This window comes from Lutjanus erythropterus, chromosome 24 (genome assembly GCF_056507025.1).
Source record: "Lutjanus erythropterus isolate fLutEry1 chromosome 24, fLutEry1.hap2, whole genome shotgun sequence".
Classification (NCBI taxonomy): domain Eukaryota; kingdom Metazoa; phylum Chordata; class Actinopteri; order Lutjaniformes; family Lutjanidae; genus Lutjanus; species Lutjanus erythropterus.
Genome location: NC_139340.1, coordinates 7,493,170 through 7,520,831, shown reverse-complemented (window position 1 = coordinate 7,520,831; position 27,662 = coordinate 7,493,170). Strand labels below are relative to the sequence as shown.

Below are 27,662 nucleotides of genomic sequence, written 5' to 3'. Positions count from 1 at the left end.
TATAGTTCCTTTTTTTCACAGCAGCCATACTGATATGAAATTGTAGGGTAAGTTTTATACTTACATTTCTGCCTGCTCAATTAGCCTTTTCATGGCATCATGGGTGAGGAACAAAGCAGCACTTACGATACTAAATTTAAACACCACATACTTGTGGCCTTTTATTGTGAGCAGTCAAAGGCCCATCTGTGCAATCATCATACTGTAATCAGCATCTCTTTGTCACACCTGTCAGCAGGTTGCATCGACTTGGCAAAGTAAAAGTGCTCACTAACACATATTGCCAACAAAATTTGAGAGAAATAAACCTTTTTGTGGGTCTTAAATCTTTTAATCTCCTCCTGGTTCTTTTGAACTGTGTAACGTACTACTCACTGTAACTCTGGTTCATTTAAACTGATTTTAAGGAGAATCTGACCTGCTGCCAGACATTAAGATAGCCAATTTTCTCGCTGATGGTCTTGTTTGGTTCTGCGAGTCATAGAGAGGCATCAGTATTAAACTGATCCTGTTTCATAACTAGTTCAAAACTCTTTTTAAAAGTTATCTAAGAGCTCATTCAAGACTCTTTCCTGTTGTATAAAATCAAAGTTTTAAATTCTGACATTGTGATAACTCTATTTGGGAGTTGGACAAATAATAATTTTCTGGAGGAGCTAACAGTAGCATGTTCTTGTAAGTGAACAAGTCATAAATTTATTAAAAAACCAGCAAGTCTTATTCAGTATGAACAGTCCCCAGTGATCCTTGCAGTTCAATTCAACTAAATTTGATAAAATTAAGGTAAATGTGATGTTTTACCACTTTTGTAGAGAAACAATGTATTGTATATGATTTTTTTGTTTGAAACACACAAGGCAACTCAAAATGCAATCTCATATTTTTCATTTCTGAAAAAGACCCCAAACTTCCCACAAAACAAACAAACACCACGACACATTTCCCACCTAAGCAGCCTCAACTTTAAACAGCGACTGAAATTTATTTGAATTAAATAAAATCTTGTACATTTCACAGCTATAGGGGCCTACATAGTAAGCAAAACAAAGTCTACTCTTTGTCCATGTGCAGAACTACACCACAGGGTAGTTCAAAGACAGGTTGTCATGTGAATGAAGGAGCGGGGACACGGCTGGTGGACAGAAGAGCCAGAGAAATGACTCCCCGAAAGATCTGCTGATGTAAAAAAAAATATATATAATAATAAAAGAAGAAAGAAGATGATGAGGTCCTCAAATTGTGTGACTTCAGGAAGCACTTTCATGCGAATTCCTTCCATGATTACACATCCACCATTTGAAAGAAAAAAAGTGACAATCTGCAAAATATTTCACCAAATTACCATGCTTTAAAGGCAAATAGCTGAAGTTCTTTGCAATGAACACTTACGAGACTGGATTCATTGTATTTTAGAGATATCGTACGGTAAACTTCTGCTCTTTTGTTCGTCCCCAAAGTCGATATTTAACATTTTGTAACAGAAATTTTCAGTTATTGATATTAATCTACTTTTGAAATGTCTCTTGGCGAATGTCGTCCGACTGTAGCATCAGCTCCTGTGGCTTCACCCTAAGCCCGTTGCTCCACCTCCTCGCTGGATCCACGACGGCTGTCGCAGATTTAAGACAACACAGCCTGGGCGTTCTTGATGCCAACCAGGTTGTCTGCACTAATAGATCTCCTCATAGCAGCTTTACTTAGGTCCTTGTACTTGTCCTCGCACAGCCTGGAGATGGCCTGGAGACAAAGACATTAGCACAAAATCACTGTTACCACCTAAACATCAAAACAAGTTCAACAAGGATGCAGACATTTACTGGACTTACTGACAGAAAACAGTTCAGTGATGACATGCATGATTTCAGTAAACAATTTCCAATGAGAATCATGCTGTCCTCACTGAGACTTTTTTTTTTTTACAGAGGACAGAAAATTCCAAATGCAAATTCCAGTTGTGAATGCAGCTTTGGGCAAACTCACCTCCAGTTTCTGGGCCCGCTTGTTGCTCAGCGGCTCCAGAGGGAAACTGAGGTTGTTGTCGTCGGCCAGCGAGCGCAGGTCAAAGTAATACTTGGCGTAGACACTGGCTGGGACGTTGATGTTGAACTGGAGAAGCTCCAGGAAGTGACGCTCCATCTCATTCCTGCCGAACACGCAACAAAGCAGACAATCAATCAAAGAATTCATCATTTTTTTGTTCAAAGTTACAACACTTTTCTACAACAGGAAAAATGTAATTTCAGTTGTAAAAATACAAATTTGACAATATTTACAACTGAATGATGGTTATTGCACGGAGACGTTACTAATAAGTGCAGAAGACAGTGTGCAGGAGTCTTTTTGCTCGGTATTTATTTACAACAAATTAAAATCCCTTCCTACTTCGCTCTGCCCTCCCAAACCTGTTCTTACAACTTACAGCCTCTCAGAATATCACCAGGACATTTAACACTGTGTGTGACTAAGGTTTTGGACATACTAATAAATCTCACATTCTGTTTTAGCAGGTTGGTAAGGAATTTCAAACCCAGCCAGCGGCTAAGTGTTTGGAAACGGCAGTAAAAATGACAGATATATTTCAGACAACAACTTATCCAACGAGCTAATTAATCACCTGAAGATGAAGATGTCGACGACTCGTCCATGGAGGGTTAAACTTCTCCTGCGCTGCCTGAGACATGCTATCTGTGGCTCTGTGGGGGACTTGGCTTTCAGGCCGTCAGAGATCACTCGCTCGTCACTCTTCAGCTTGTAGATATATCACTGAGTGTCTGACCGGGTGAACAGGTTAGACGTGTTCCCCTCACCAGCTTTGCATTTCGCATCGCAAATACTGCAGTGAGTCCGTGTTGAGTTTTGAAAACTTGAAATACTGCGACCACTGTCGGCTTGCCACTGTTCTGTCTCTCTGAGACTTCATCAAGCTGCAGGGGTGTGTCCTGCTGTCTTTATTGTAATTTGGTGTAGATTGAATTAACGTGAATTATCACCTGGCAGTACTGACATAATTCAGTCGGGACCCTTGACAGGGCGGAGTTTGGTACCCGACCCTACAGGTCACCCAAGTGATTTTCGTCAAATGAACTTTCATAAATGAAAAGTAAGACTCACATGTCCTCCACTGTGATATCTTTGAGGATCTGGCAGTAGTCGACATTCCACACAGCCTGGTCGTCCCAGACCTTGGAGGCCAGCAGGATGGCACCGAGAACAATTCGCTTCCAGTTACAAGGACAGATGTCCATCTCAGCGTACGTCAACAGCCTTTCCAGGTAAACCTAAAACACAGGCAGTAAACAAACACAGGGATGAATGTTTAAATCATTCACCAGACTCCTGTAATGTGAATGTGGTAAACTTACCAGAGTGACGATGGCGCACTCAGCAGTGAGCTGCGCAGAGCTGAAGAGCGTTCGTATGAAGCGGTAGATGAGTTTGTGTTCTGGGTCTACCACAGAGTAGTCATCTGGAACCTTCTCTCGCTGTTGAGCAGAAAGCGGTCGTCATCGGTCGGTCACGACAGAGGGAACATCGGTGTGTCATGAAATCAAACACGTCAACTTACCGACAGAGGGTGCTTCTTCTCATCGAATATATCCAGCGAGCGGTTCGAATCTCTGCAGAACATTAATGAGTCAATGTTAAATGTGCATATTGTGTGATCTTCGTCCCGCTGCGGGGGTTTAATAGCGTTAACTGAAATAGTTTCCTAACTAACTGACTGACTACAGGCTGGCTGGCTATCTATCTATCTACACTCCATATTTATTAAGATGTGACTTATTTCTCAAATGTGATCTTTAAGACAGACTGCAGACAGTGTGTCTGCACAGATTTGTGTCCAGACATCACCAACCTATGTGTATGGGCTTCTGTCCTGGTGATGTTCTGCTCAGCTGCTCTGACGCACTTCCATCACTCCGGTTTTGACGATGTCAGTGTGTGTCGTGTTGCGGGGGATGCAAAAGACACTCTGAAATTTGATTTCAGACTGAGACGCATCTGTAGATATCAGATTTGAAATCGTGTTTAAAGCCACCTCTAAATGTGGCTTGGATCCAATTTGCAAAAATCACATTTTTTTGTGTTTTTTCTGCTGTCCAGACTTTCTAAAATCAATCTGGATTTGCCAAAAATTATTTGGGCTAGGAGCCTGAGCAAGACAACAATCTTCCTGTCAGACAGTAGCATTTCTTTTTGATAACATTTCAAACGTTACCTACCTGTTTTTTATGTGGTAGTATATGGCCAATGCAACGCTGGAACAGAGAGAAGTTGACACAAACAGACAGTCAATCACTGGATGTAATTTTGTTGCATTAATGTTTGCTTATTATGATTATTCTGATTGGTCGATAAGGATATTCTATAATCTCTGAATAGCAGATCATTGCTATGGACACAGCTCTCATCATAGATTCTGGAGAACGGAGCGGAAGCAATACTAGAATTTTCAAATCAAATTATTGCTTTTTCCAGCTCTGTAATAAGTGGGATAATGTGCAGTGACCCTTCAGAGTGAATCAAGACATTTTAACAATTTGTTTGCAGCACACAAAAATTCAAACTGCTAAACTATTCCTGTAAAGACATTTAGAGGACAGAGGGAAAGTCAGTCACCATTTGATCGTGCTCTTGAGGTTGGGCTGGCTGACCGTGCTGTCATCGATGAATATTGTCGAGCAGGAACTGTACTTTTTTGTCAGGAGCCCCGGGGACATCTGCTAGAAAAGAGATGATAGTTTAAGACACACGTATGCGACCGGAGAGATACCTGTCATACCAATCAGCGAGGCGTTTAAACACTTACATGATTCATGTAGTTGCTTTTCCTTTTCTCACGCACTGAAATGAGGAGAGAAAAGTCGGTGAGATTTTGAGATTCAGAGGAGAGTCAAAAAAGTAGATAAATAAATAAATAAATCATGAGAAATACCAACCATCTGTCTGTGACTTGTTGAGGAAGAGGGTGCTGGCTCTTGGGTGGTCTGATGGGTTCGCCTCTTGGGCCAATTCTGCAAGATGCAATTGTGAAAGTGAAGGGGGACAGCATAATTATAGCGCTGCACTAAAATAGGTCTCCAGTATGGCTCTATTTTGCTGTTAATTTAGGGCTTAAGTGGATAATTTACATTATTTGAAGTGGGTTTGTATGAGGTATTTATCAATAGTCGGAGCATTACAAATGGTAGATGCCAATCAACACGACCCAGTTTGGAGAATCGGAGAGCAGCACCAAACAGAAGCTAAGCAATGTGCTGCTGTGAACAGGGTCAGCAGCAAATTTTAATTAATAATTTTAGCAAATTAAAAATATTTAGAATATTTTAATCAGAAAGCCTTTTCTGGTGGGAATTCACTGTTATATCAGCTAAATACTGCTCTCCCTTTCTCAACCAAACTCCACTGATAAAATCAGTAATTTTACCTCGCTGGTCTGCTGCTGCCTTGATCTGTTAATTTATTTGTGTTACTGTGTGACTTTGTGACTGACCTTTTAAAACACAGAAGTCACACAAACAAACTTAAGGACTGAGGCAGTGGTTGACAGGCAACTCCTACTGTATGTTCTGCAATGTAAAATTACTGATTTCACCCGTGGAGTCTGGTTGAATGAGATAAAGTGACATTTGGCTCATAGAGCAGTGGTTTCCCTTTTAAAAAAAAAAAGAAAAGGGCCTGTCTGATGGCAAGGTGGTGGTGGTAAAAGTATTCTAAATATAACATACACTTAAACTGATATTGATTCTTTTAGATGTACCTTTTCTTAAGTGGGGTGAAATATATTTTGTTGCTGACCCTGTCCACAGCAGTGCACTGCTTAGTTTCCATGCTGGTGCCACTCTCTGCTTCGCTTAACTGGGGGCATGTCAATCAGCATCTACTGTAGGTGATAAACTGACTTTTGACAAGTACCTCCTGCAAAAAAACCACATTCCAAATAATCAGAACTGTCCCTTTAACTGCAGATAGATGATGTGAGACATTATTATGAATCCCATGTGGTGTGAACAACATGAGGACGTGGAAAGGTGTAAACAATCCATCCATCACCCACCGTCCGGGAGCTCCCTGTCGCTGATGTGCTGCAGGTAGGTCCCAGTGTCTTCACTCACGTCCTCAGTGGTGGTGATGGGGCACTCCTCCAGCTCCACCTCTCTCCTGTGGATCTTGGGACTCTCTCCAGGAGAGATGCAGCAAGACACCGAGCCTCCCATCGTTGACCTACAACAGTCCTGCTACAGCTGACACTGTTTCCCATACAACTGAGGAGGGATCACCTACTAGTCTACTGTGTCTGCAACTTATGTAAAGTTTAATCTAAATCTTATAAGTGGCAGCTAGTAGAAGTAAATCTGAAACTAGATCTGACTGGGACAAAAACTTCAACTTAAATCTTTAAATCAATTCAGTATATTATTATTATAGGCCAGATTAGCTGGTGTGTTTGGCTGCAAGATGAAAAATGAGGCTTCAGAGTTGAATGGGATCTATGTACTACAAGAAGCCAACTGGGTATCTGCGGTATGTGCAGGACAGCTGACATGCTCAGGGCGTATGCGCAGCATAGCACTGGCGCACTTTAAGAACAATTACATGCGTGGACTGAATAGTTTTGGACGGAAAATAACTAATATCACTTATTTTACGGACTAGAGGTTAACAATACAAAGTCACAGGCTCCTCTGTCTCCCTCCATGGCTAGCCGGCTAGCTAACGCTAGCTTCCGCACCTCAATCCATTCCTGGCTCCTTCAGCGGCATGGATCAATCCATTTTCACTGCAGTTCAAGGCTCTGTCACAATTTAAGTCTTTTCTACCAGACTAGCGGGCAAATCCACTCACAACAAATGATTCTAGAGGTAGCTAAGAGAGCGGAAAGGCAGCGAGTGTTGGTATTTTTAAGAGATAGCCAACGTTAGCTTTCATCTCGTCGCATTTGCAGGACACGTCTTGGATGTCAAATCAGCCGAAGCAACTAAGTTCAGAGGTAACTTCCGGCCCCTTTCTTTCAAAATAAAAGTCCAAATTGTGTATCTTATGGAGTTAATATAGTAATAGAGTAATCCAGAGGTTCTCTTTTTTTTTTCTCAACCAAGATAGATCCAAGACAGAAAATATACCAGAGACCTCCTTCTGTCCCCTGGAGTAATTTGACCATATGTCTTCCACATTTCTTTGTTATATAAGAACAACATAAGAGAAATGTATTAAAAAGATATTAAACACACACACACACACACACACACACACACACACACATATGTATATATATATATATATATATATATATATATATATATATATATATATATATATATATATATATATATGTATATATATATAATGAGGGTTCTTAATAGTTTTAATTTATACAGTAAAAAAAAAAAAGATAATAATAAATAATATAAAATGTTTAAGTACCGGTCATCTTATCCTTTCGGCCTTGAGTTGCCGGTAATTACAGGTTAATAGGTATTAGGCGAAAAAAAAAAAAATCACATCTGTGCACGCCTAGTAATGTTTTTATTTTGAGTGCGGGGACGCATATGAACCGGAAACTGTATTAGTGCAATGCGTTGTAACCTTTACAGACCTGGGGGGCATTCATTTGTAGGCACCGCCCCCTCCATTATGGAGAGAACACAGCCTTTGAGAAAAATCCTCTTAGGCACGCCCATCATGAAATCAAACTTTCCCATTGGTCACTTTTATCTAAGCGGTTACATGATTGGCTTAAATTTATCATTGACTGGTCAAGAGTGGTCTGTGGACGTTGCATTGAACGCACCTCGCACTGCAATATTCACTAAATAAATTGGCAAAGTAGCTAGTTCCGAAGTGACGAGGCAGAAAACTGGTGTGATGCAAAACAAAAGATAGAACGAATTAAAAAAAGAAATGGACACTGAAGGTGATACTTCCGCAAGAATACCACAAGATGGCAGTAATGAATCAGGAAAGCAGCCAACTGCTCTTAAAAACCTCAAGGAAGAACATAAGGGAACCCCAAACCCGCGAAGATCTCGCGAGAGGAATGATTCTAGCAAAAAATATAATAATTTCCTAACCATAACCAAGTATTTCATGTCCGCAATCCTACCCAAATAGCAACGAGGTTGTCACTTAAATAATGTAAGTAAACCTAAATAATTTGCATACATGCTCATTGTATAAAGGACACGTACAAAACCCGCGAGAGTTCACAAATCAGGGCTCTCTGCTCGACACGACTTAGTAGGTTCGCATTGCGCAGGCGCACTGAGACACAAGGTGAAATATGACTACATAGCTGTAGTTTTTGTTCATGTTGCAGCATGGCTCTCGTTCCGTATGTAGAGAATTCGTTACCTGCGCTTTCCAAACTCCACAATTCATCAGCACAGTTTCGTTTCGCCAACCACGACCTCCGTCTTGCCCAGGACTGGAAAAAACATGGGGTAGCAGCTGTTGTGTGGGATGCGGTAAGTGATATTATCAGTGGCTACGTTACGACTGTTTGTCATTTTTGACTAATGCATACTCGCCATATCTGTTTTGTAGGCAGTCGTCATGTGTATGTACCTGGAGCTGGGGAAGGTGGAGTTAAACGGGAAGAGGACAATTGAACTGGGAGCTGGAACTGGACTGGTGGGCATTGTAGCAGCTTTATTGGGTAAGTGTCTGTCTTAAGTAACTAAGTACAGATACTTAGTTACTGTGCTGAAGTAGAGTTTTCAGATCATTTTTCTTGCAACTTTTTAATTTTACTCCCTACATTTTAACACAATTATCTTTACTTTCTACTGTTTAAATTTTCAAAACAGGCTCGTCACTTTAATTTTAATGTATTTGTGTGGAATTATTATTTTTATTTTGCATCATTGTGTGCCACCTACCCAACATCAAGACTGATATCAAACTAAATGGATGGAAATTAAAAATAGAAAGATGGTTCCATAGTGCTTATGACGCACAACAAACGTGACAAGTTGAAAATGACGTCAATGATGCAGATAGACGAATATGACATAATAAAAAAGTGCAACTACATTCAATTAGCTTTGCACAATAACAGCCAAAAATGCACATACAGGTTTTAAGTATACACGAGTATCTGTAGTAGCCTTTAAAAACTGTATCACTGTCACATTCTTATCTCTCCAGGTGCAAAAGTGACCATCACTGACAGGGAGCCTGCCCTGGACTTCCTCTCTGCCAACGTGAGGGCAAACCTGCCCCCAGACTCTCAGGGGTCTGTGGTTGTGTCAGAGCTGAGCTGGGGCGAGGGCCTCGAGCGTTACCCTGCAGGGGGATTCGACGTGGTGCTGGGAGCGGACATCGTTTACCTGGAGGACACCTTTGAGCCGCTGCTCAAGACTCTGGAGCACCTGTGCTCCGACACCACTGTGGTGTTACTGGCCTGTAAGATCCGCTACAAGAGAGACACAAACTTTCTGAGCATGATGAAGCAGCGGTTCAGAGTTGAGGAGGTCTACTACGACAAACAGAGGGACATCCATGTGTATAAATCCTGGAAACTGCCACCGACAAGGGATTTGTGATGAATTAGGTGTCATAACTGGCCAGTTTTTGTTAATTGACTGCCTTGTTTTTTGTAATAATTTTTCTATTTTTGCATTAAAATAAAATAAAATGATTAAAATCAAAGATTACCAGAAACACATTTATTAACAGCTGCCAAAAATGTAATATTTCAATAGCTCTAACATAATGCACTGTATTATACAAGTTGGTGCTGACATTTAGAAATTGTGAATACAAAATTAATGAAAAGCAACATAAAAAAGCATACTATGTCATGACAATACATAATACCAAAAATAATACAATATGGCATTTCTTTATCATGAAAATAATCCATTTTGTTCACTGTGAAGTCATTGTCTTTTTGATTTGGTCGCACTTTACAATCCTTTAGCAGGGTGTTTGATAGGTGCAAATAATCGAGTCGTACTTGGTGATTTGATGCTCCACACAACTAATAATCAAATGCATGATGATCGCTAAGCAACAAAACGCTCATGGACACCTTGTAATTCATTACCAGTTAGCAGTGTGACTTTCAAGTAAAACCTTCCAGGCATCTCACTGTGCAGCAGCAGGGTTTGCCCGTTCTTAAGATTTTCCTGTTAAATCGTGTGAAATGTGGTAGGATTGTATATGCAAGGAAAGTGCGCATGCCACTTTGTAACCCATAAACAGAATTTGGAGACAGCCTCTGCAGATGCTGTAAACAACCAGGTATCTTAGTAGAAACTTGTCCACCTCAAATCAGAAGAATCGGCCCTTCCTAAGTCCTGCCCCTTTTTGTTCTGTGCTCCAGTAACGGTTGAAAAAACTTGGTACCTTTGCCAGTTTTCTTCTTTTTGTTTGCTTCATGCTAGCTAATGTTAGCAAAATGTTAACTAACTACCTAATGATGGATGTAGACTGGCTAGTGTTTTCCTGTCTTGAGATGTGAGTACGTGTCACTTTTACAGGTCCACCAAAAGAAAGGCAAAGAGGAAGTTGACTAAGGTACCAAGGCTGCTCAACATTTAAGTGAAAGGCATAGCAAAAGGGGGTGGGACTTAAGATTAATTTCAAAGAATTAATCAAAACTTTCCTAATAATTAACAGGAGGAAACAGAGACAGAATAATACACCAACATACCAGACATTCCAAGATTCCAGAGATGAGTAGTAGCAGTAAAGGTTTTTCTTTCATTGCATAACAAGTAAGTCTCATTATTTTTGGTTTTCATACAAAAAGAATCCAGGAATTTGTTTCTTTAGATCATATTAGATACTGTGGAGCTGCAACTATTTAAGGGGGGGAAAAAAAGTCCAAATTCTCTGGTATTTTAGGACGTCACCTTGGGCTGTGATCAACATTTTCTGGACCAAACAACTTATCACTTAATCGAGAAAATGATCAACAGATTCACTGAAAATGAAAATCATTAGTAGCAGCCCTAACCTACTGTACAGTAACAGTAAATCAATAAAATGAATTAAAAAAAAAAAAACTGGATTGAAAAATCCAAACACTAATGAGAGAAAATCCAACTTTTAAAACACTTTTAGTGCCAACACTAACCATTTTTTTTACTGACAACACATGCACACAAGCAGCCAATTTGACCAATTTCTGTCATTGGAGGCATAAAGTATTATGCCACAGAAGACCATGTTTCCTGTCAACTATGGTGAGCAGCAGGAAACAAAATTAGCCCGGGGCTTGTTTTTTGTTAAAACTGGCATAAATCAAAAATAATGAGCCTTAGAAATTTGATTGGGAACATGCATCAGAGAATAAACACTTAACAAGTTCTGTAACCATAAATGTTCCGCTTGGTTTGAGAGGTCTGACCTACAGTCGCTCATCATGTATTTTTAAAGCTGCATTTAACATGAAAACCATTTTACAACCCAACTTGATGGTTAGCTTTTTTGTTCATGTCGTATCAAGGCAAAGTAAATTTAAGTAAAAAAAGAAAAAAAAGTCAATGGCATTATGCAAGCAGATAATCCAATACATAATAAACCAAAACATAGCTAAAAGATAAAATGTCCATGACACAGCCCATCTACAGTTCAAAGCATTAGTAAGTAACAGATGTTAATGCGAGAGCGTAGTTACAGTTACAAACGTTGCACACAAAGGTAACCTCTCCACATGACCCAAGCGTCTCGGGGAGGTTAAACTGTAAAAAGTTCCTTCGTTTGTGGCGGTTATCGAGCAGTTCCTCGTTGCTGGTGATGTTGCCCAGTTCGTCCAGGCACCAGTGACTGGAATGCTTCCCGTTGGTGGCGTCAAAACAAGAGCGGCCTCATTGTCTGTTCTATAACTTCACCACAAGGACCCTGTAGCCTCCTCCACGTCCGTCCTCGACATCGCCTCTCACCCTTTCGTGGGAAACTTGATGGGAACAGAATTTTGAATCGCTGAAGTGGGAGGTGGGGTGTGTGTTTTCCTATTCCTGGTGAGTCACTTTACAGATTTGTCAGCAGTTTTTTTTTTTTTAAAAAGAAAGCAAGAGAGTAGAAAAGGGGGAGTGGCATCCAGATGCATGGCTCTGTGCTGAGTCTCTGTACATGGGGACAGACGGATGCCTGTCGAGCCCCTCGCAGGCATTTGGTGACGTTTCCTACTCGGATTTATGGCAGTACAAGTCTTTGAGGGCTTTGAGTTCCTCGATGAGGGTTTTGTTCTGGTTCTCCAGCACGGCCACGCGGTTCTCCAGACATTTGACGTACTCCTTCTTCTTCCTGCGACACTCGCGGGCTGCCTCCCTGCGTGAAACAAAGACCGTGTGTGAGTGTGTGGCTGTTTGTTTTAATTATTGAATTCTGTCCAGTACTGAGTGAGAGTGCTGCAGCCCGCTTAACAGGCTACAAGGTAATCCTCACGGGCAACTCATCACCATCATCTTGGTTCAAACTTGACAGAAACAAAACAAACAAACAAAAAACCTTCAAGATAACAGCAATGACCTGTTAACACTACCATCAACTGCAAAAAAAAGTACACACCATTAGTGAATCTCAGACCACACATACCTGTTTTTCATAAGTCGGACCTCCCTTTTGCGTGTGACTTCCTCAGTGCCTCCACCTGTACCCAGTGCAGGCGAGGTCGCCATGACCACCCCAGGAGTGATGGCGCTGGTGGGAGCTGTGCGGATCTGATAGGCCTGGACATCACCAGAGGCAGCTGACAAACACACAGGTTTTTTTTTTTTTAATTAACAAATTCACATGGAACTGCACCAATTAACACAGAAAAACATCAGTGAAAACTGCATTCCCTACCTTGTACAACCACTTGGTTGCTGGGCACGAGGATCTGCTGCCCGTCGCTGGTCTGTGCGTACTGCAGGATGGTGGCACCGGGCTGGGCTGCAGCAGCGTTGGCCATGGTCAGTGTTTGCAAGCCCTGCACTCCATCTGTGCCATTATTGGCCAGCTGGATCGCGCCACCCTGAGTGATGGCAACTGCAGAGGGACAACGTCATGTGTTAGAATTAGTCTCAAAACATTAAGAGACATTTACGAAATCCAGAGTGTTGGACATGGAAACTGCAGTGCAAGGCAGCATGTGGCAAAAATATCATGACACCCAACAACTTTGCGTGTGTGTATGAGCCAAACAAATGCAACTGATAGACAGTATCGTGCCATAACACAAAAACAAGCTTTTTAAAGGCTGATTGTGGAGACATTTTTATCATGTAAAACAGAAATAAAAGTTTCAAAATGGCTTTTTCCAAATATGTCACATCACTGGCATCACCACATCTTTTTATATTGTATACAGCAGCTCCTTTTCTATTTGTTTTACTGCCTTCATGTGCTAAATCCCTCTGTGCAATGTTCAATAGTGTCTCCACACATCAAACAACTGAATATGGGGCTTTAATAAGACAAACTCTGCCTCCTGTCAGACAGTTTCTGATTCAAACAGCTCAGTGCAAACAATGACACGCAGGATTTATTTCAGCCCAATAGGAGGAGTGTTTCCAGACAACAATCAATCCTTGGCACAATAAAAAGCCAATTAAATCACAATATTACTCACCATTATACCATATCTAATTATTAAGACAACTGCCTCTAAATTCAATTGGCCTCAGCACAGACAATTCATTACTAGAAAGCGTAAAAGAGCACTGACTGATGGCAGGAAATCCCATGTTCAACAACATGTAGCTTCTTGTATCAGAGTGTCCAGATGTACTTACTGTACTGGCCACTGCTGGTCTGATAGATGGGAGTGGGCATGGTGACTGTAGTGATGGCAGGGGCTGAGTCATCCTCTGACTTCTCTTCCTCAATTCGAGGCACTGCTGGAACATCTGACGATAAGTCATTCAAAATCTTCCTGCAGAGGGGAACAAACACAGAGAAATTGAAACTGACATTGAAAATTATTTAACCTCTCTCTCATGTGCATTGGAAGCAATTGCAAGTTAAGTTGTTTGCCAGACAGCAACAGTAGTAGATAAAACGGAATAGCATCAGTCAAACATCAGAGACAGGCAAAATATAACTGGGTAAATGTTTATATTCAATGAAAAAGCTCTACCTCTACAAGCACACAAGTAATTGAGTAATACATTTGTGATAAGATGTCTCACTGACCTGTAAGAAGGTCTTCTGGACAGGATCTCTCTCCTCTTCTGAGAATCTGTCACACTGTCTACAGACTCCTGAGAGTCCTCGCTCTCGGCAACAGTCGAAATCTGCAACAAAAATCAGAATCATTTCATTTCAATAGATGACTCAAAGACAATCAGTTATGGAAAACATTTTTGCACCACTTACAAGGCTTTGTGTCACTGCAAATATGTAGTGGACAAGGTAGAACCAAACAAGGAAACGGAACTACAGGTGTACAATTACAGTGACTAGTGGTGTAAATCACAAGTTTCATCACAATGATTATATTGATTCTTTGGACACTGATCTGTGATAAAGGAATAAAAAACAAAATTTATCTCACCTGTACAGTCTGGACTTGTGGGGACTGGATGACAGAGGGCTGGGCAGCTTGGATCACCCCGTGCACTTGGACTGTCTGGCCGTTGGGTAACTGCACAAGGGTGACTGTGGGACTACTGGTTGACACCTGGGCTGCAGCTATGGATGCCTGCAACCCACAGTCATACACTGTCAGTATGCACAGTTATAAACTGTTCTCAACAGCAGTAATTACTTTTCTTAACAGAAGGGCTGTAACCTGTGCAGAAATTTGTCAGCTGTAAAATAAGAAGAATCGACGTTTGGTTCTTCTTTTTCAGTTTCCAGTTAGACCCACATTTTAATGCCTGTCTTTATCAGGCATTAAACACATTATGTGTATGCGTCCTGCTCATAGTTCAGGTATAAATCCCAGCACACTGCAGACCATGCTGTTGCATTGCTGTGTACATGACAAATCCAAAAACACAAGCCCAAACTTGTTTGCCAAACAGTAGCGTCACCTTTTCATTCCAGGAAACACTAGTGCATTTGAGGGCTGCACGATTAATCTTAAAATGCAATCTAATTTTCAGAATAACAAACACTCATTCGAGCTTATACGCCATTGCATTCACGTCACACTGCATATTAAGAGTCTGAGCCAAGAGGTTTCAAGTCAAAGCGAAAAAATGAGCAACACTGAGGAAAATCCCAGTGGCGACACACAGGCTTTTGTTGTATTCCATTTGATGCTCCTTAGCTGGGGCACAATGTTTTTGTACGTGAACGTCTAAGAGTTTAAAAAATGTTCATGATGAAAAATAATAGGAATTGTGAGTGAACTGTGATCTCCACCCTAAGGGGAAAAAAATGTGATTCACATTTCAATCATGCAGCCCTCACACATGTTGTCACATGGATTTGTTTTAAGTACACCAGCAAATATAACAGTATATTCATGATTCCTTTTACTTTAAACCCCTGAGTGAAATGTTCTCCTTGTGTATTTTTGCATCCACTTTATCCTGTTATTGTAATTCACACTCACAAGGGCTCTTTCACAGACTTTTTGGGCCCTTTATGCACAATTTCATTAAATCCACATTTTTGCCTGAGGTAATTACCCACAGTTCATTGTGTTGTAACTTTAAACAGTGGTAAGTCCTGAAGTATAAACAAATAATGGGAGGAGCAACTACAACTGAACAAGAAAACCAAACTTACATCTGAGTGTTTGAGGCTGTTTTGAAACAGTTGAGGATCGAGGCAAATAATTCAGGCAATTAAAACAATACAAACATAAAATAAAATAGTTCTTTAAAAGCTGTCCCTGATATGTCAGTCCAATTTCTATTTATACCAGTTTGAGCCCTTGCACGCTCTCACACTCAAACACTACAGGGTGACGTCAGCTAAAGTCTGTGAGGGTTTCAAGGCTTAAGACTTTAGAGAGGACACTGGGATTGAGAATAATAATGCAACATGTGAATACAAGTGATGACAAGATTTACCTGGGCCAGGGTGATCTGCTGGGCCTCGGACTCCGAGACAGCTGTTTCACCACTTTGCTGTGTGTCTGCACCAGCCTCCATGGTCATTTAAAATCTGCAAAAAAAAGTAAGAACGTGCTTGTTAATACACGTATCATACATCATACTTGAAACAGAGCAGTGCAGCACAAACAGGGAGAAAGTGGCATGTGGTGTGCAGAAGACACTCTGGAGGTTTATCCACAGTGATTGTTGATATTCTAAAAGGAGGGTGTGGCTTAGCTTAACATGCTAGCATATAATTCATTTAGAAAATTTGAATGAGTTTCCTTGGGAAAAAACATACTGACTAAACTTACTTAAAACATTTCGCAGATATTACATTAAAGACTGGGCAATATGACGTTAAAATACAGATTTAAAAACATGCTGCTTGTTGTAACTGGGTTCACACTTCCCTTAAACGCCGGAGGCTAAAGCTAACTCCCTCTCTATAGTGTTACTACAGTTAGCATGTAGCCTAGCTAGCTTGAGCAGTATGAGCTTCTTTGCCTGTTAGCATGCTAACATGCTAATAGGAATGCATTTGGACGTTAGCAGATCTTTATTTAACATTTATCGAAGCTCTATTTAATCTCGTTTTCAGCTTTTAACAGCTTGTGTCGCTTTTCTGTAAAAATTAATCTGTAACGTTAGTCTTAACTAATCCTGCACTGATTAATAAATAACGTTATAGTGCTCGCTGTGAGCCTATTTGGAGGGAAATGTCTGCATGCATTGTATGCCAGTTTTGTTTGCAACTAGGGCACCCCACTTTCACTTTTTGGGCTCAATTTTAGTTAAACATAATGTTGACATGAATACATTTAACATAACATAGCCAATTGCTTCTGTAACGTATTTCTAGACTGTTTATTAAAAGAAAAAACATTTAAGCCCACTCCCATATTTATACCTATGTCTCAGTTGTGTTGCGAGCCACCGAGCCTTGCAGAGACTGACTCATTTTGTGAGCCTCTGCAACACGGCCGCCATGATCTCTTTGTTGGCTTTGTGCGGATATTAGCCGCAAAATAACTTCTGCGGGCAGCCATCTATCTGTTTAGCAAACATCGGATGCGTATCCTCTTACCAACACAGACTCGCTTCGTCACTCCCGGGTCTACGGAGCTCCACTTTTATTCAGACCGACACGTAAGAGACCGCGTCAGGCTACACCTCCGTCGCGTCACCGAGAACAACAACACGGAGAGGAGGACGAGGGAGACGACGACAGAGAAAATCAGCTCTATCGACAGGACCCGATTGAGAACGGAGAGAGCCGGGAAGTTACGAAGGCTACCGAGGAGAGGATGGAAACTCACGGAGATTGCCGAGGAAAGCTATTGAGGCGCTCACATTTATCTGCGCATGCGCACGGTTGTGTAATACCTTTTTCATTTTTTTTAAAGACAACACCGCGAATCATGAGATCTCTGACACACTAAAACAGCCAGTTCATCTTAATTTTAGTAACTGATTTACATATAAATACAAACATTTAAATTAATTAAATTAAATAACAGTTTTTCTTAACAGAACCTTACACAAAACAGAAAAAAATACACAAATTTCTTGCAAAAGCAAACTAAAGCAAGTATAAAATTTAAAATACTATACTTGTTTTAAAAAAAAAAGTTTAGCAATAACCTAAGCTTCCCTGGCTCACTTCCTGATTTAAAAAAAGGAGTGAATACTGCTCAAGCACTATTTTTCAAGAAATTCATGAAATTATATCAGAATATGAGAATAAAAACTTGTCATTAGGAGGCTGGCCCTTTACAAGGTATAATAGCTAAGAGTTTGATCTTCCAGCAAAACTGAAGAGTAAAAATCACTGCAAAATGAGTGAAAAGCAGGAAATGTGTTGTTGGTGTGCAGAACTGCTGTAAGATAAGATACATGACATTCAGTTTCTGGACACCGTGTCTCAAGTTCCAGTGTTAATGTAATTATGATAAACTTTATTTATGTAGCAAAACAGAGTTTACAAGTAGATTTACGGGGTAGAAAACAACAAATGATAGGAAAGATAAAATTATATATTATATTTAATTTTAGCAGTACATTTTAATAGTAATCATATTTTTTTAACGGGCCTGTCTGTTCTTTTTTTCTTTATTTGTTCAGCTTTATTTTCCTTGTTCTGTCTAAGTTAAAAAAAAAAAAAGTTTGTTTGTGTACCAAGGTTGCAGATTGTAAGCCCTTTCCTTCATTGATTTTTGGTACAAATTAATGCTTAATCAGTCAACTCATCAGAATATAACAATTTGGTTATACCAAACAAAACCAAATGCTTTTTTCCCCACAGCAACAGCAGCATGTTCTCTGACATCATTGCGCCGCCTATGAAACGAGCAGGCGACATATTACACACATCCAACTGAATATCAGATAACATGCAAACTCATAAAAATAATCTCAGCTGTATTTCAGATTTTTATTGACAGTAGATCAATTAAATTTTACAAGATCTATCAGTCGCTGATTAATCAATACTATCCCATATGTATTGGCTAATGAAGCTAATGATGATGTTTATTATCTCTATACCAATTAAACTTCAGCTTTATTTAACTTGAAGACTGGTTTTTATGATTATAAATCAGATGTTATTATTAGTCAATGTGAGGCACATTGTTGAGATTAAAGTGTGTGGGCTGCATTACTCTTGTTGAACACATGATGGCAGCAAAGTCTTTTTTTAAATCTTTCCACACTGACAGTCATCACCGGCTCTGCATCATTATGACGTGTTTAGCCACATGTTTCTCTTATCCTAGCCTGATATGATCAGTTATTGCTGAATTCGATTAGTCTTAACTGTGATAGAGGCTTTCTACCACCACACCACATTGTGATTTCATTGAAAAAGCAGTGGGCTCCTGCTCTTTATTACTTATTATGTACTATTTACAGCCCTCGTGATTGCCATCACATTTGCTTCTCCTTGGTTGTCGAATCTGGCCATAAAGTGTACTCATTAACTCGGTCGCTCGGTGTGTGAGCGCGAGGGCCACAGGAGTGAAATGGCTTCTAAGCTGTGGCAGCTGGTCAAAATCCTGCAGGGAAAATGAGACTTCAGACCAATTTATGACCATCATCTCTATGTGCGAGGTCATTTCGGAGGTCTCTTAATGCACACGCGCGCAGACACACAGATGTCAAACATACCAATCTTCAACTGTCGAGTGATTGACTGCACTGCTGCTGACCCAACCAATCTTGCGTCTATAAAAACTGCCTGAAAATTGTCTTGACTCCCAAAAATCTTAAAATTTTCACTCTTCTACTCAAATTAAAGCGCTGATAATGAATTGTACTCATCATTATAGCAAATGTAGTAAATATTTGTCTCAAAGCAGCCTTTGTATTGGTTCCTGTGTCCATGTCAGTGACTTGATTGGACATTGATTTCCCTTAATAATGACCACCAGCTAGGATAGCCTTAGCGAACCATAATTAGCCTGCATCCCTACATGAGTGGAGAGGTTTCATTAGTTCTCACCCAGTGTGCGCTTGGCTATGCCAGCTGTGCACATTCAGATCATTTGCAGCGTTTCTGGGAAAATTAGCCCACAGTTTGTACGCCTGTTGTGCATATTTTGTCAATTGCTTCTTGTTTTGCACATTCGGTGAGTATTCTGACAGATGGAGGAACAGATATCAGAAATCAGACAGTGTATTGAAATATTTTTCCGTCATTTACAAGGATTTGGGTCATCGTAAATGTGTAGCGATGAAGTATGGCTTTTTGTAGACTGTAAGAGCTTCATGACATGCATGAAAAGTACTCATATTCTCTACTCAAGTATAAGTACAAATACTCGTTTAAAGAAGACAAAAGTGGAAACACTGATTCAACTTCTTTTCTCAAGTTAAAGTGAAAAAGTACCAAAGTAAGAAGTTGCCCTCTGACGGACTTTTTCTGTGCAAAGCTAACTTAACAGTATAGTTTTTTTTCTCTCTTCTTGTGTCTTTTGGTTTTCTGTACATTATTTTCATCTAGCTGTTTCATTTTCATCTTGTTACATCATTTATGCTGTTTTCATCCTGTTGACACGTCCATCATTTACATCTCGTTACGTCCTTTATATTGTTTTTGTTTTGTTATGTCATTTTCGTCTGGTGATGTCTTTCAGGTCACCTAAAAAATATTAAATTTAGAGCTATATTAAAAATAAAAGAGTTTGTTAAGGTTGCAATTAAAGATTATTTTCTGATTATTAACTATAAAACATTTAAACATATAAACTTTTAGCCAACCAACAGTCCAAAACCAAAATATCCCCAGTTTATGATTTAATTAGTTAATTATGAAAAACAAAACATTTTTATCACCATACAATAATGAAAATTGTTGCCATTTAATTTTCTGTGAATAGACTAATCTTCTCAGCTCCAAATTTTGTATAAGTCCATTTTGATTTTGCTTCTTTCTGTCCCTGAAACCCAGAGCCTTTCACATCTGCTGCTGAAAACACATGACTGCACAAACACAATCAGACTATCCTTGTGTTTTTCACTTCTTTATTGCTCCGCCATCTCATGTCGAGTTCAAAACCAAACATTTACACTCTTAACTATTGTAAGAGACTGAGAAAACCAGGGTATGCTCACATTTTTTTTTGGCATTTTTGGTTAAAAACATATTTTGTCATTTCCATGCAGTTATTAAATTTGTTGACATTAATTTTCTGTGGATCAACTGATCTTCCCAGCTTTAAATATTGCATAAATAGCTTGCATTTTCATTATACTTCTAAACCCAAATCCTTCCACATTTGCTGCTGAAATCACATGAATGCACAAACACAATCAGATCCTTGCATTATTCACTTCTTTATCACAGCAGCATCTCGTTTTCTGGGTGCGTATCGACGTGGTCAGCGTGCGCCCTGGTGATTAAAGCAAATTTCTGATTCTGACTGCTAATGCTGGTGAGTTCTGGCACGGAATATCTGATTGCAAGGCTTTTTTTTTTTTCTTTTTTTTTTTATAAAACCAGAACGCTCTGCAGCAGCGACCCTGGCTCTGTAAATCACTGCTGAAACACCCACAAACAGCAGAGTGAAATGATGCCACAGACGTCCAAAACGGTGTAGGAGGAGGAGGAGAGGAGTTTAATCTTCGGAATATGAAGCAGAGACCTGACTCCAATCCGTAGCCCTTTCCTTTCTCCTTAAACCCAGCTGTCAAAGCCCCGGGCTTAACACAAGCCTCCAAAACCCCATCGACAGCAAGCCCTATGACACTTTCTGTTCCCCCACTTTCTGGCGTCTCTCTGTTTTCACCTCTTCCTCTTTCTGCTTCACTCTGTTTATCATTATGTTCTATTTATGTGTTTGTTTTTAATCGCACACTCTTATGAAAAATCATGACCCTGTCCAAATCATGATGATGTACACTCTTAGAAATAAAGGTGCTGACTGGAACCATTAAGGGTTCTTCAGCTTGAACCCTTTTTGGTTCCTGGCAGAAGCTTTTATGAAGGTTCAGCTTACGAAAGTTCTCCTTAGAACCCAAAATACAGGGTTATGCTTCGAACCATCTGTGAAAGGTTTCGCCCAAAAACGCCCAGCGAGAGGTTATACAGAGAACCTTTATATGGTCTCTCTCTGGGGGTTCTACCCAGACTCTTTCCACCTTCTAAGGGTGCTAACATGACCCCACCCAGCAGGTTCTACAGAGAACAAGGGTTTTACTTAGAACACACTCAAAGCGTTCTATAAGAACTCACCGTTTCCTGTTCTTCCAAGAACCTTTTTTAGATTTCAATGGGTGTTATCTCAAACCCACCCAGGGGTTTCTTCCAAGAACCCATTTATATTCCAAGGATTTCATCTGGGTTCTACGGAGAACATTTTCATATTCCAAAGGCTTTATTTAGAACCCAGCCAGGGAGTTCTCCCAAAAACCTATTCCAAGTATATTTTCCTGAACACACTCAGTGAATTCTACTTTTTATATTCCATGGGTTTTAGAACCCATGCAAGTGGTTCTAATGAGAGCCCTTGTAGATTCCTAGGGCTGTATCTAGAACACACCCAGAGTTCCTAGAAGAACTCTTTGTTTCAAAAAGTGTTCTTAGTCTTACAAAGAACCCTTGACAAACCCTGTTTAAAAAAAGGTTCTTCAGAAGTAAATGGTCCTGTGTTCAGGAAGAACCCTTTAGGAACCCTTATTTCTCAGAGTGTAACAAGCACCCCTTGGCGTCGGGCATGTCTTCTGCAATATTGAGTGTATTAATAACACGCCTGATATATTCTGTCAAGATTGCAGACGAATTTTAAATGCAGTCCTCAATCAAAGCGAGTTGAAATATCATACCTGCCACTCAAGCAGGGCATTGTGGGAGACGTTGGCTCATACGGGCGCGCAGGAGGCCATGTGGCGGCGTCCGGAGAGAGCCTGAATATGAATACGGAAGGGGGGGGGGAAACATGCAGTGCATTTGAATACCACTGACCTTATATGCATGCTTTTCATCGCAGGTTGAATTACCTGAATCGCATATGAACCAGTGCACCTGGCTGGGGTTGCCATGGATACTGGGCCCCACAGTCTGTCTCTCTCTATCTACACACGCACACACAGATTCTCAAATCTGGAGATGTGAGTTTCAGAGATATCCAGTAAAATATTGTGTTGTTGAGGTGCAGTATCAAGCTGCAGCTGCGAGGCAGGGGAGTTATCTAACACACAGAGATTGTGCTGACCCAGACCTCTCGCTAATCTAGGCTGTAGGCAACGCTGTGTATTGGGCGATCTCAATCAATCCGTCAAGGTGTCAGCTCCTCCCTCCCTCTCTATCCTCTCCTCCTGCAAGGATTTTTTTTTTCGCTCGCTCCCCTCCCCCTCCGCTTCATCCACCTGACCATTTCGTCTTTCTTTTTTGTCTTAAAGGCTAAGATCAGATTTGTTTTTCAAGTTTGTTAAAATACAAATCTCAGTTGCCAATAAATGCCTTGAAAGAGATATTGATCACTGTCCTTGTTCTGTGCAAAAAATTCACTCCGAGGTTCAGCCAAAGCTCATGTGAGGCTTCAGCGGGCTGATATAGACAAATCAAGAGGGTGTCTTTCAAAGTTGTGGTATTTTTAGCATGAATTGCACTCTTTGTGTTTCTGCAGAGGAGCAGGAGGATACGTTCAGGGACTTAGATGTAGATTTGTTGCCGGGACAAAGCACCCCGGAGATGAACTAGCGACCTGTCGAGGGTATACCTCGCCTCGCACAGAACGTCAGCTGGGATCAACCCACCGAGGGATAAACTGTTACACATGATGGATGGATGGATGGATGGATGGATGCAACACCAACAATAAACCTAAATGCAAATGTCTTTGCAGCCTTTTTAAGTGGTTCAGGTATTGGTCATGATGTAATTTCACAGTGTCATTAAAGAAATTCATTATTTTTCTCTTTCAGTTACATTCATCAAGGCCTCATTCTTGTTTTTAACAGAGTTATGGACTTGAGTCACGAATTTAATGACTTGAAAAAAATAAAAAAATACTTCACTTGACTTGAAAATACTTGACACCCTCTCCCAAACCCCAAAATTATATGTTATTTAAAACATGTGCCAGAATCAAATTAATTTCAGCACCTTTGCAGTGTATTTTTGCATGAAATAATTATTGCAAGTCATATGGCAAGTGAGTTAGATAGACTTGACAAAATGTGAACCTCTGTTAAGATGACTGAAGCTGTGATCCTGCAAGTTACATCCACAAATGACCTCCATCAAATATTTGTTACTCCTCAGTCATCATATCCTTGCATTCCTCTGTGTAGCCACGCCGTTTTCTTTTTAACAAATATCAAATAAAACTAACAAATACAAATAACATCTCTTCCAGAAAACCCTTACCAGCACTATAAACATGGCAGTGAAGGTTGCCAATTTCAGTTATTCATTTTAAGCACCATCTTGTTACTCTCAGTCCAATTTTTCGTGCCGCTGCAGCATCTGTAATTTTCTATCTTTGATTGCCAGGAGTTTCAGGCTGGTCTCTGGTGTTTCTTTATCGGCCGTGTTTGGCTTCACACAGGTAGACGAGCTCTTCCCACACTCCGCCGCGTTTTGTCAAAGCAATTTGAGCTCGAACTGAAGCCATCTCATCCCTGTGAAGACACCAGAAGCGTACACCGATACTACAATCTTTCCTTTTAATTAGAGGAAACGGCTTGTTCAGGTATTCATGCTTGAGGTAAAACATGTAGTCAAAGCCCTGCAAGAGTTTTGATCGTCATGAAGCAAGTTTTACCCCAATGAACATAACATTTTCTGAATACTGTGTGATCTAGCAAGCTCATTCATACTTTTATTTTTTTATTTAACCTTTATTTAACCAGGAGTGAAGTCTCATTGCAAATAAAAATCTCTTTTATAAGCGTGTCCTGGCCAAGACAGGCAGCAGCACATGTCACATGGATGCAGATATAAAACATACATAGCCTATAAGAATTTAAAACAAAAACGGGGGACAAATTAGAGAATAGTTATATTTCAAAAATCACTCAAAACATCTACAGCCAGATGTCCTCACTTCAAGTAATTTACAATCAGTTCTCGAAGATTCAGGTAATTCTGTAACTGATTCCAAGCAGATGGAGCGGCATATTTAAAAGCCCGGTGGTACTTTGGGGACAGTTAAGTACAATAACTTTGCATACTATTTTTTTGAAGGATTTAAGTAAGATTGAAGCAGATGAAGAATAGCTTTATAAATAAGATGATTGAGAGAGCATAATCCCTCAGGGCAACTGCGCTCCGTCAAAGTACGTCCACTGAAAGTGCTTGTTTTTGCCACTGACAGGCTCAGATTGTTATTGTAAGTGTCTCATAACATTATGGAAAGGATCACGACGGACGCAAATCTGTCATTTTATCATCATTATCATCATCTTTCCACTAACTCTGGTTTGGTTGAAATAAAAACTTTATTCATCATGTTAGATCAGAGAGGCAGTAGGGAGAAGAAGCGAGTATTTTTGCATTTAACACAGTGGGTAACAGGTTTATTTTGATCAAATCATAGAGTCAGAGGGGACAACTGACTGGGCTTTTCACATATAAATTCAATAATTTTTCTTATGTGAGCTGCCAAAAACACAACCCACACCATGGTGGGAAATGACAGACATTTGGATTTTTTTTTTATTTTTGCTGAAGATCACATCACATAATCGCCATCCTTAAATAGCGGGCCCAATTCGGCTCTTTCTGCCAAAGATAGACACTGTTTGCTGGAGGGAATGGCGATGAAGATTTCTGCGATTTTTCTCATACAAGTTACTAAAAACTGTACTAAAGTTGTGTGCAAATGAGGGACGTTTCTCTTTTATTTTGAAAGCCCTGCTTTATCTGTTGAAGGAAATGTTGTGGATAATAAAATTGACCTAAAGTCACTTCCTCTTTATTTGGACAAACTGAGATTCATTCCATCACAGGTTTAATGCTACTTGTTATCTTGGAAATTGTGTTTTTTTAGTAGAATTCTGCTGGGGTCTAGAGGGTTAAAGGCAGGTCTATCTCCGGCCTATGGGGTTTAAAATTTGTAATAAATCTCAGAGCTCTGTGGCAGACGGTATCCAGCGTGTGCAGGTATTACAAACATCCCAATCGTCCAGCAAATACTCAAGCAAGACTTAAAGATTTAAAGTAAAAACCCAATTTCAAAATCAGTTCAGTGCCAAAACATTTGATGCAAGTTACAGTGAAAAGGAACATCCTCACACTTTTAGCACAGAAGTGCATTTTTCATATTTTAGCTTTTTTTTTTTTGATCTATGACTTTCTCCAGCTGGTTTTCTCTCCTAAACGAAAATCGACATTCAATCCCCCCTGTTGACTTTTTTCTTTTAGTGAAGCCGCCGGGAGGGCAAAGACAGCGGTAAAGACAGACGCACACATGATGGGCTAGGTGCTGGCATGCGTGTGTGGGTTTTTTGTTTTTTTTTTTTGTGTGTGTGTGTGTGTGTGTGTGTGTGTGTGTGGACTGGCCGCAGTGCTCCGTCCCGTCATAACATGTCATTCTGGACACTATTACTCCCAACAGAGGCAGACACTGCGGCTCAGTGACACAGAGCGTAAGGTCATCTGTCAAACAGAGAAACCAAGTGTGTGTTTGTGTGTGTCCATATGACAATGTGCTTGTATATCTTCTCTATCTCGGCTTGTGTTTATATGATATATATGTGTGTTTTTCCAGCTTGAAAATATGTCTGATTGAACGTGTGTGTGTGTGTGTATGTGTGTGTGTTAGAGAAGATATATACATAAGACCCTGGGAAGCTGTCACTCACACGGGCAGAATACCGTTACCTTACAAACCTCACTCTCATCTCTCACCTCCTCTTGCTGCCGAGTTCAAAGGTTGCCATGGCTACCGTTGTCCCAGTGGGAACGCAGCGTGCTCTGCCCCGGAGCCATCAGAGCGGGCGAGCTCAGAGGGTGGGGAGGATACGCCGACCTTTGACCCGTCAAGGTCTTACCGATGGAGAATAGGAGCAGGAGGGGGGTTAGCGGAGCAGGGCCGCGCCGGGTTGTAAATTCAACTGATCCTCGCTGGAGATTGGCGTGCGGGGTTGTGGGCGGAGCGGCCTTATAGCTTCTGAGCCCGGCGACTCGTGCCGGCTGCCTCCTGGATTTCCGAAGGAGGCCCTGGGCGAGAGAGATAGCCGCCCTCTAATCCGCCGACTCGTTCTCACCTTGCCTCCTCCGTGTTCCTCAGATAGTGCATCTTTTGTGTCAGATCTTTGCAGCTGTCACCGCTGTTGCTTGTAAGGATGATGGCGGCTTTGTGTGGGTTTGTTTGTGTGTGTGTGTGTGTACAATGTGTGACAGAGGCAGAGACAAATACACATAAAAAAAAAGTGATAGATGTGAGAGGCACCTTTACAACCACCCACCCCAAAGAGAGGCAGAGTAAGGTACCCACAGGGCAACGGTGCAGATATCATGTAAATGTGAAGCATTTATTCTCAAGAAGGAATGTCAGGGTATTTGAAAAATTCTCCAGAGAAGCTTTAATATCAGGATAATTCTTGAAATTGGTCATTTTACAGGAATTATCTCTATTTGTGCTGTTTCTTTTTGACCATTTTCAGGGCAGGTTGCATATTTAAAAATGCATATAGGTGTCTCCATTTCTACCTTAAATGTATCATAATATGACATTTCAAACTTTAATTGTGTCATTTAACAGTATATTTGTGATTATGGTAGGAATAAAGCAGATTGCTTGATGAAATATAATAGAATAAAAGAAGTCTAGATTCTCTACATTACTGCGTGTTCTGCGGTGTGTTTATAACATAAAACGAAGGAGAAAATGTTTTACTTTAAACTTTTTGTCCTCTTGACTGTGGGAAATTTGACTTTCTAATCATGTAGCGTGCATTTTTAATGCTTGACACTGAACTCACTTAGCTGTCTCTCCAAAGTCAGAAGATGCAGAAATATTTGTGTGGAGAAAGAGCAGCCAGTGTGTGTGTGTGTGTGTGTGTGTGTTTGTGTGTGTGTCCATGCCTGTGTATGCATAGGGGAATAGAAGGGGACAGTCAGGAGAAGGGTTATTTACTGCGCGGCCCAGGCGACCTGTCCGTCCTCACGTCCAGCCCCAGCAGATTAAGATGCAGCCGCTGGCGGCTGCCAGAGTGGGCTGAGATTGATGG

General features: G+C 40.6%; 3 protein-coding genes across 5 annotated transcripts; 1 reads left to right on the top strand and 2 right to left on the bottom strand.

Annotated features, from left to right (window-relative positions):
- Positions 1-939: 939 nt before the first annotated feature.
- Positions 940-6,982, bottom strand: LOC146304613 (cyclin-Y-like protein 1). 2 transcript variants are annotated; one of them, XM_084713859.1, is made up of 10 exons: positions 6,059-6,982; positions 4,941-5,015; positions 4,811-4,845; positions 4,621-4,724; positions 4,224-4,259; positions 3,566-3,617; positions 3,363-3,482; positions 3,112-3,278; positions 1,981-2,143; positions 940-1,737 (listed from the first exon to the last, which is right to left on the bottom strand). In XM_084713859.1, exons 1-10 carry the CDS (start codon positions 6,216-6,218, stop codon positions 1,621-1,623), a joined length of 1,029 nt encoding a protein of 342 aa, XP_084569985.1. In that variant the 5' UTR covers positions 6,219-6,982; the 3' UTR covers positions 940-1,620. The 2 variants fall into 2 exon arrangements, with proteins under 2 accessions (XP_084569985.1, XP_084569986.1); XM_084713860.1 differs by having other exon boundaries at positions 4,621-4,721.
- Positions 6,983-8,184: 1,202 nt separating this feature from the next.
- On the top strand, positions 8,185-10,818 carry mettl21a (methyltransferase 21A, HSPA lysine). Its single transcript, XM_084713399.1, has 3 exons — positions 8,185-8,465; positions 8,545-8,656; positions 9,148-10,818. The coding sequence occupies exons 1-3, from the start codon at positions 8,319-8,321 to the stop codon at positions 9,543-9,545; spliced, it is 657 nt and encodes a 218-aa protein (XP_084569525.1). The 5' UTR covers positions 8,185-8,318; the 3' UTR covers positions 9,546-10,818.
- Positions 9,654-17,238, bottom strand: LOC146304611 (cyclic AMP-responsive element-binding protein 1). Of its 2 annotated transcripts, none has more exons than XM_084713397.1 (8): positions 17,071-17,238; positions 15,960-16,053; positions 14,489-14,635; positions 14,128-14,228; positions 13,728-13,867; positions 12,799-12,981; positions 12,547-12,700; positions 9,654-12,279 (listed from the first exon to the last, which is right to left on the bottom strand). In XM_084713397.1, the coding sequence occupies exons 2-8, from the start codon at positions 16,044-16,046 to the stop codon at positions 12,135-12,137; spliced, it is 957 nt and encodes a 318-aa protein (XP_084569523.1). In that variant the 5' UTR covers positions 16,047-16,053; positions 17,071-17,238; the 3' UTR covers positions 9,654-12,134. The 2 variants fall into 2 exon arrangements, with proteins under 2 accessions (XP_084569523.1, XP_084569524.1); XM_084713398.1 differs by lacking the exon at positions 17,071-17,238 and adding an exon at positions 16,894-17,064.
- Between the last annotated feature and the right edge of the window lie 10,424 nt (positions 17,239-27,662).